The sequence below is a fragment of the Fusarium coffeatum genome (assembly GCF_003316985.1).
Source record: "Fusarium coffeatum strain FIESC_28 chromosome Unknown BRIP53273_contig_211, whole genome shotgun sequence".
Classification (NCBI taxonomy): Eukaryota; Fungi; Ascomycota; class Sordariomycetes; order Hypocreales; family Nectriaceae; genus Fusarium; species Fusarium coffeatum.
This window is the reverse complement of record NW_022158004.1, coordinates 116,171-125,372: the sequence shown is the minus strand read 5'-3', so window position 1 is coordinate 125,372 and position 9,202 is coordinate 116,171. Positions and strand designations below refer to the sequence as shown.

Below are 9,202 nucleotides of genomic sequence, written 5' to 3'. Positions count from 1 at the left end.
CCCCCCCCCCCCCCCCTTGAGACCCTGCGGATCGTTGTATCGAATCGGAGTGGCGTTTACTGTCGGGTTCCTCAGCCCTGTTCAACCTTTTATGATTCTGAAATCAACGACACGTCAAAAATCATTTCGTGGCGTATTGGGATCAGGGGGTGGGTATCCTATAGCAGTGAAGGCCTGGGGAAAAGAAACGAAAGTTAGTTATGAAGAAAAAAAGAAACGTTGGTCGAAACACTCGTCATATTTCCGTGCATGCATGCATGCATGCAGTTAGTTTGCTTCACTCCTCGCTTAGGTACCCTTGAATGCGGCCTCATAAAAGCGACAAGAGAAAACATGACATTCGGCCAACCTAAGAGGAGCATGTCCGCCGATGATTGCTTTTTCTCATGTTTACGGGAATGCGACATCTGGATCTAGGACGTTCCGTCGGGGTCGGCCAACTTACCAATCCATAGGGTATTGAGTATCTGTATTGCCGCGCAGTCCAGACCTGACCGTTGAAGTTGAATCTGTACAAGTGAGTCTGACAGAAGTTTAAAAATCATGTCCAAGGCCAACCCGGGGGTAAGCCAAGACCATGTCCAAGCCATGCCAGGTCATCCAACTGACTTTCCAGTTGTCGATCACTCAGCCTAGAGACACTAACATTAGGTACGTTCAAATCGGGACAATTTCTTTTCTCCCCCGTTACAATCTTGGATCTGGCTCCCGCTCACTCCCGCTTCTGGCTACAGAATGATTCCCAGCCTACCAGTACTCATCATCTGCCATCATCAGTCAGTAAGTCTGCGCCGCAAAAGGCTATCCCCGCTAGTTTTTATTGCCATAGTTGTGGTATTGGTTGGTCAGCCCGCCACATCCTCTTTAGCAAAGAGTCTTTTCTTACCGAGGCGTTTGGTAGGCTTATGGTTGGCAATGGTGCGTCTCTGGTTTGGCACAAAAGGTGCACGAGCTCTTACAACAGACTGGCAAGACAGAAGGTGAGATAAAAAACGGGAGGAAGAAAACGGGTCATGTTTTGACTTCCAACAAGTTGTATGTGTAATTAGTTTAATGTTTTACTCGGAATTCAGAATTAATAGCTAGGTGTAGGGTAACTGAGTATCAACTTGAACAAGAACACCAAGGTCGCCGCGCATGAGAACAAAATGTTGGGGATTTATCCAACCCCCCAGTACTTAATTTGCCGTCCAAGTCTCACACAGTTGATAAATTTCCATTCGTTTGTAAAATATTGCTGTGTTTCTAATCAAAGCCTCTTGTTTGTCCATACGCCGTGCCGGTCAATTCACCAAGTACCACCGTTTGATAATAACCAAGAATAAAAAAGGTACAGAATGTACAAAAAATAACGAACGAACACATGGTGCAGATGCATCCTAATTGTCATCTCCTCCCTGCCACTGTAATCTCACAATGCCCATCAGAACACCCATGATCAGTGCAAAGATGATCATCATCACAGCGCACAGCGCTAGGGCGATGAGTTGCATCTTGCGTCGACGTCGAGCCAACGCTGGACCTACCTTATGGGGTGGACTGTTGGAGCTTCCGTTAGTGAATCCGTCTTGTGCGTACGGCCATGGTGTTGACGGCGGGTATTGAGGTGGCGGCGAGGAGAATGATGACGATGGTCCGAAGGGGGAGTAGATTGCCGGCGGACGACTTGGATCGTATGGCGGTGGTGGACTTGACGGTATATCTGGGGACCATGGGGATTGTGAAGTTGTTGGACTCGAGTATGCAGGGACGCTGGCTCCGAAGAAGGGTTGTGGTGTTGATGTCGTCGCTGACGCGCTTGGAGGAGGGACAGTCAGAGGAGGAACCATGGTTTGCTGTAATCTGTCGTCTGATCGAAGAGAAGAGTTGTTTGAGTCGGCGGTGTTTGGGGATGGATGATTTCCAGGTAGGGGATCTGAGGTGGTCATGACTGAATATTGATGGTTCAGGGTCAAGATAATCGAGTTGAGTTGAAGACGATGTTTGTGAGAACAAGTGAACAGGTATCGCGGTAGCACAAGCCGTAATCAGCTCCCTTACAATCCTTTAATGTTTCACTTTCTCATCAAATCTTTCTTCGTTCAACCCGTGTTATCAAGTATCGCAGAGAATGATCGCCTGTCAAATACGTCGCTCGCCCATACGCCGTCAAGTTTTTGCCGAATGCTTGTTTCGAATATATTGACACTCTTTAGCCGTAGGCACTTTGTCTCACCAACTCTTGACTCCCCGGATAGCCAATTCGTTTTCCTTCTGTTGCGATCAGACCCAATATCGAGGCCGGGAAGAGATCGAACCCGCGCTGGTTTTACAGATATTATTCGATAGTTGTCGGATGAGAAAATAGGATCGGCTGCTGTATAATGAACGTATCTTAACAAGACACCGTAATGAACGAACACAGTTACCACAAATGAAACAAAAAAGAGTGATGGAATCGTATCCGTATTGTCAACGCGAGATGGTAGTGAGAGAATGAGAGAGAGAATGAGAAAGAGAAAGAGAGCGGAAAACATTGGCCCCTTCCCACAGAAAGGAAGTTAACAAGGGTCCAAGGATCAAGACAACAAACGAGACCAGTCTCGCAGTTGCGGGGGGTATTTCCCTATTCTTCAACCTCCGGGGGCCACTCCGGGAAATAAGACGAACTGCACTGGCCCCCATGACGCCAAGCCCCAGACAGGGGAACAAGAAAGACATGGTTATGTGTTTGAGAATCTTCAATTATCATGATGAATCGCGACAAGAGCCGAAAGCTTAACTTTTGGCATGTTTCGTACTCAGTTCAGTCTTGGACTGTGGACTTGGATACTGTATTCTCATATACACTGCGTTTCTTCAACATGGCCACTCTGAATAGCTTCGTGACTGACCATACGAGGAACACTTTTTACTCATATGAGGAACCGTAAACTAGATACGTTAGCTGCTGATCTCTAATTCTGAAACCGGCTCGACCCTTGTAACAGCCCCAACGGACAAATTCATCTCCAACAAGGATCGCTCATCGACCCCATTGGGCTTCGATATTGGCCAATAATCCCACAAGTAGAAGAGCATCATCGAGCTTACTTGGGCTGCGTGCATGGGGATCACCATTTTGGCATTTTTCTTTTTAAAGCTCTCACAAATTACATCAGTATCGCTACCCCCCATCAAATCAACCGTCGCTATTATGTACACCTAAGCCCACATTCCTCGAACTCCTAGTATTATGCCCGTTCCCTAGTACGGGGGCCTCGTCACATTACCCAGGCTTCCTTCGCTTGGTCGGCTATCGATTCCCCGAAGGAGATCTTGTAGATCCATCGTCTTGGTGTCTTGGGAACGGACCGACTTGGGCCGCATTCCATCACCGTTGCGGCTGTTGAGACTTCGTCGTCTCGCTTTGTCCTGGAATGAATTCTCGCCTGCCTGGATTGGACTTCTCTTGCCTCCCAGCAAGTTTACATCCGGCAGTGGTGGCACAGGAGGCACAGCCTCATCTTCATCATTATTGTCATGCAGATTGGGTGTTCCCCCAAGAGGAGGATGCGCACTCAAAGGTCCTCGTTTGGAAGCAGTGCCAGGTCTCTTGACACTGGTTGGACTACTAGGCTGGTCGTTCTGCGCAGCTGGGTTAAAGCTCATATCTGAAAGGCTGTAATCATAGCTGACCATGCTGTCCCCGCTGTCATCGTCTCCCGCAAGGGCGGCTGTTTTCGGTGGGGGGTTGCCTGAGAGCACGAGCTTCAGCTGATCAACCGAGGCGACCGTGCCTCGGTTGCCAGTTGAGAGGGCTGCTGGCGAGTTGGCACTGCGAACGCTACTCTTGCGGTGCCTCGGGATAGTTCCTTCTCTTTCCTTCTCGCGGTGGCCATGTGACGAATGAGGTCTCATCAAATTGTACTGACTTCCATACGGCGACGTTGCTCCGTGACCATTGGCGAATCCATTGCCGTTTACACCGTTTGTCTTTACCGTGAGATGGCCTCGTGTACCTGCAGTTTCCGTCTTAGATCCGGTCAATGACTCCGATTTTCCAGCTGCGGCAAGCATGGCGGCCGCAGCATCTCTGGACCAGTCTCCCATCATCTGCTCGCGGAAAATAGCTGGTAATTCCGCGTCGGGTTCTGTCGGACTGGTGGGAGAAAGACTTGAGCCGAGAATTGGTCCCGAAAGCACCTTTCCAGGAGATGCACCGGGGCTTCCAGGAGGCGCCTGGACACTCTCATGATAGTGGACCGCAATGGACTCTACGAGGGCCTCCCTGTCGTCGAATGGAAGCAACTCCTCTCGTTCCAATGCAGCAGAGTCCCAGTCTGGCTGCGGGCGTGCCTCGCCAGGCATACCGACTTGATCGAGGGAGGGAGGGGGCATGTTGATGCCCTGGACCCAGAAAGCCTTTCTTTTGCGACGTGCCACCTCACTCTCGATTGCTTTCCCGATATCGGATTCCTTGAAATCAAACTTCTCGGCGAGTGACCAGAAATAACCGTGACAGAGGGATGCAATTCGGACTTTATGCAGAGGTGTGGCAATTTCTTGAACATCTTCCTGCAAGCGGTAAATCATGGGCAGGCCATAGCGAGCGGCATTAACACCAAGCTGCAGGACAAGTCTGGTGAGAAGAATATGGAGCATGACCAGATCATTCTCGTAATCAACGAACTGAAGAGCGTTGTCGTAAATAACTAGATGCAGCAACGCCAAGAACTGCGACTGGCGAGGTTTTGATCCTCGCTCACGATGGGAAGCATTCGAGACGGCTCGTCGGTTGATACCGGAGCTGGCTTCCTTGCTCATCTTAACGGATGAGCGAGAACGAGGAAGCTTCTCCTCAACGGCAATCTCATTGGCGAATGATGTCTCGCGGTCGAGCCATGTGATGACGGCCTCCATGTATGCCTTGCGGACGCGACCATCGGGATCTCTGAGAAGCCAGTGAGTGCCTTCCCATACGTGAATAGGCACAGGATTGCGAGACATGGCCAGGTTGCCGGTGAGCTTCTTCTGGGGATTTGCGACAAGAAGAATCTCCTTGATAGCACGGAGGCCCGATGCCCTGCCAGTGTTAAGACAGAAATAGTGATCAAGCTGCTGACTTTCGCTTAGTTCGATTGCGGAGGCGCCTGGTCCGGCTTCGTTATTACCGGCCTTTTCACCTCCTGGCGAAGAATTGATGCTAGAAGATCGAGTTGGTTTAAGACGAAGGATTATAGCGGAAACCATGTCGGCAATCTGGTCCGTGTAATATACGTGGGTAGCCAAGTCACCAACGCACAACTCGAGTCTGCCCACAAGATGCTTAGTCTTTTGGCGCACAGTTGATTCAGGTTCAACGACAGCGGCGTTGCCATCGTCACTCTGGCTCGAGGGGCTTCGTATCCTAAATAGCTTCCTCATCTGTTTGATCAAGCCAAGTAACACATCCATCATACTCAGGCCAATGAGATTGACGTCAGATCGGAGAAGGGAACTCATGATTGTCACCAATGCAAGCTGCTCATCGAGAGTAGAGTCTTGTACCGGAACTCGGAGCAACATTTCCAAGGCCGCCACAAGGATGGTGTATCGGTCTTGTACAGGAGCCCAGCGAGCGATGATGCTGTAGACGCTGATGGCCCAACCGTTATCCCGCTCTCGATCGTCGTGAAGCTCCACCACTGATTCGCCCTGTGCGACTTTCTCTTGCGTGAACCTTAGTAGGGAGATGGTGGCACCATGGATCTGTGCGCGTGTAGGAACGATAAAGATGCTCTTCAGACACTGCATGGCCAATACTCCTACTTCCTCTTCGGCGAGCTTATCGACATCACCCGCAGTTCCGGAAAGGGCAACGGGATTGGGGTCGTTTGCCCCATCCGTTCCCACTGTAGCAATGCTTGTCCTACGCCGTAACTGCTTCTCGGTATCGACCTTTTCCTCCTCTTCGAGTCGTTGATGTAGGGTTTCGAGAAAGTCGGGGGTGTCGGACCAGAGGTTCTCAAGAATTCGGGGCATAATGACATCCATTTGGCTACCTGTTATGGAAGACAGGGCGTCCGCTGTGGAAACGCTGCGAATAGCCTCAAGGCCTGCGTTCCTCCAGCGAACTTTGACAGGAGTGGTGAGCGACTCCTTACCTGGAGCGGGTTTTGTCGAAGCTAGCTGAGCGTATAACCGAACAATTTCCTCGTATTGACGCAGGTAGGTCTGATCTGCCAGGAGAAAAGCCGCGTCGTGATAATCACAGAAGGCGCCGAATGTAGGGAGTGAGGACTCGATCATGGTAATGTCGTCGGATCTGAGGACGCTGTCGAGGATCTTGAGGACGAATGGAGCAATAAGGACGGAATCCTTGTGAAGTTTTTCCATCAAGGCTGATAGGATCTGTAGAGTGACTTGGACATTTCTACAAAAGGGTAAGGATTAGCAATCATGGATTTCGACTGGGCTATAGTAATTTTCAGTCGTGACGAGGCAGAACTGTTGATTCTGACGAATCTGACACGTTGACGTTTGAAGTCCACGACGATGCGACATACCCAATACGCAGGCGCCAGACATCGCTGGCTGTCTTCTTCTCAAGAAAGGCACCAATCTTTTGTATCTTGGACCGACGACTTGTGGCGTAGTATAAGAGGTAACTGAGCTCGCTGCTATTGGGCTTGACATCCACAGCGCCTTTCGTGGTCCGGGGATAGCATTTGAGGACGAGGACCTGGTGTTTCGGCCGACACTTTTGCTGGATGGCGTTCATTGCGCTCGCGTTTCGGCTGATCACAGCCCAGCCCCGAAAAGTTAGAAGAAATTTCGGTGAAGTATAATAAACAAAAGGAAAGGACTAGAAAAGAGAAGAAAGGAGCGAAGTTGAAGCAAGGAGAGAAGCGGATGGCAAGTGAGGTATCGTGGAATCGAGAGGTTGGAGTTGAATTGGAGGCCACAAAGCCAAGGAAGTTGCGCTGAGTTGGTAGCGGGCGGTGGTAAAACAGTCGGGAAGGGAAGGGTCAAGTTTTAGAAGGGAAGGGACCACCTAGACTAGACGAGCCGGGCGGGAGTTACGGGGATCAAGGAAGGTTTCAAGGTGGAGAGTACATGTGAAGTACCCACTGAATGGACGAGCTACGAGGAAGACACTAAAAATTGCATTTCAGCCCAGTCCAGTTGGCATGGAGTCAGGCAGTGGAAGATTAAAGACAGGGGGAAATTAACCCGTCGTTCATCGCAATCTGTAACGCCAGTAGCCGATGCTTGACTTCAAATTTGGATCTGAATCTGTCGCATAAATACATCACGCACTAAGTAAAGAATCAGGTTTGACTGACATTGGGCTTTGATTGCCAGAGTATCCGTACACGTATGGGGGTTCTCCATCCATCATGGACTGTGCCTCTTGTTCAGGGGCTATTATGGAAGGCATCGGGCTCAGCGGATGCCTCTAGGGCGCCGAGGTACCTTTAAAGTATCGCGTCTAAGCCTAGACCATTGTTCCCCTGTTGTCGGGTCTTGCTTGGTCTTGGTTCTGTCCCTCATCAAAATGGACCCGACGGAAACTTTCATGCATGTCTTGGTTATCTGCATTGTTTTATTTCGTGAGCTGTCTCGATATTCAGCTCAGCTCCGACTTCTGCTCATTACAGTACTTTCTTGAAAGCGGTGCATACGATATTTATTTATCCACTGATAACTTCGAAATGGTAGTGGTCAGATTACTGATTAGCAGCTGCCCGTGACGCAATTGTCGCCATCCACACACCATCGTCGTCATCGCCATTCTTGACAGCTCAGCACAAGCACCATCACAGACTCCAATTCACGTTGTCCAAAAACGCTTTTGGCGCTCACGCATACCAGGCGCTAATCCTATTACCAGAAAGAAAGTCACTGAGGTGGTGGCTGACATCACACCTATTGACGACGTCTTTGTTGAATGCTGACCGGGTGATTAAATAAATATTGACCTCAATAGACGCATATAAACGTGGATCTGACACCCTGTCAGCATCACCGCTTCTAGATTCCAGATGCCACTACCAAGGTCCAGGCTCAGAAAAGCGCTGCGCTGTCATGACAAAATGCAACATTTTCAGCCACCTCTTTGAAACTGCCCATCATTTGCGTTTCCCCATTCCAAGTGATCTTCAGCATGACCTCCAGCGCTCACTGTCCTGTCCTGTACTGAAGACGTTCAAAAGAGACATTCAATTATAGTTTCCTTATTGTCCTTTTCCGTTGCATTGTTCCATTTTGCTTGTCATGGCCCAGACACAATCCAGTTGGTTTATTCATGCAAGGCTCGCACCAACCTGAACCTCACCGCATTCTTTACGTATTTCCCATTCCCCAGGTACCGTAGGGCGTCAGAACAATAGGTTAGCCGCTCTGAGCATGGAGGACAAAATAATTTAGTCATCGTATACCAGCTTAGACCAGCACTCAGGCCACTTCATTAATTCGGCGGCCTGAACCTTGGTAGACAATTTTCTGACACTGCCTTGTCTACCTAGGTATATATACCTGCGTACCAAGCACCTATGCTACGTTGTTTTTTCTCTGCCCCAACATCATCATGTTACTTGTCTCAGACAGCTACTTTCAGGTACCTGCCGGCATGGAGTAGGGAACCTTGTGGTTTTGGTTTTCATCTCGGCCGTTTCCGTTTCTCTGCAGGTTCCACGTACCATGATCTTCACTGCATGCCACTTTTTGTAGCCGGATGATCTGCACTTTGAGACCTTACTCAAGCTGGATAGGAACCACATCATCTTGAAGGCTCTAAGTAACGCAGTTCTCATTTTAATTCTGTATATAATCGCGGTAATGGCCCACCTATTCTTCGTGTCCGCCTCACCCGAAAAGTAAGCCCTGTGACTTCTGGGTGTGATTGAGACAGTCCTTGTGACACAGCTCAGAGCGACGGGACGCTAATCTCATCTGTTTCTTACACAGAGCTCAAGTTTCCTTTTACCTGTTACCAGAAGCCTGGTGAACAGCGATTGTAGGATAAACATGGTTGTGGAAATGAGAGTTGAATTACTCTTCGGCTCAACTTCTATAGCCTTGGAACTGCTCAAGCCATCGTCGACATAGATCTAGATGCCAGTCATACGTTGGAAGACGAGAAACGGTATTGAGGCAGACATCTCTGTTTCTTTCGACGAGAGTTTCAGAATCGACGACCAACTGAGACGATAGTAGCCCCGGAGAACTGGAATGCATATGCTAATCTCAGAACATGAAT

General features: G+C 49.4%; 2 protein-coding genes across 2 annotated transcripts; both read right to left on the bottom strand.

The window, feature by feature from the left end:
* Positions 1–1,379: 1,379 nt before the first annotated feature.
* On the bottom strand, positions 1,380–1,928 carry FIESC28_08786 (uncharacterized protein; the record flags this gene model as incomplete). The annotated part of the gene is made up of 1 exon (XM_031162924.1): positions 1,380–1,928. One exon carries the CDS (start codon positions 1,926–1,928, stop codon positions 1,380–1,382), a length of 549 nt encoding a protein of 182 aa, XP_031013053.1.
* Positions 1,929–3,225: 1,297 nt separating this feature from the next.
* Positions 3,226–6,721, bottom strand: FIESC28_08785 (uncharacterized protein; the record flags this gene model as incomplete). The annotated part of the gene is made up of 2 exons (XM_031162923.1): positions 3,226–6,373; positions 6,507–6,721. The coding sequence occupies 2 exons, from the start codon at positions 6,719–6,721 to the stop codon at positions 3,226–3,228; spliced, it is 3,363 nt and encodes a 1,120-aa protein (XP_031013052.1).
* Positions 6,722–9,202: the final 2,481 nt, after the last annotated feature.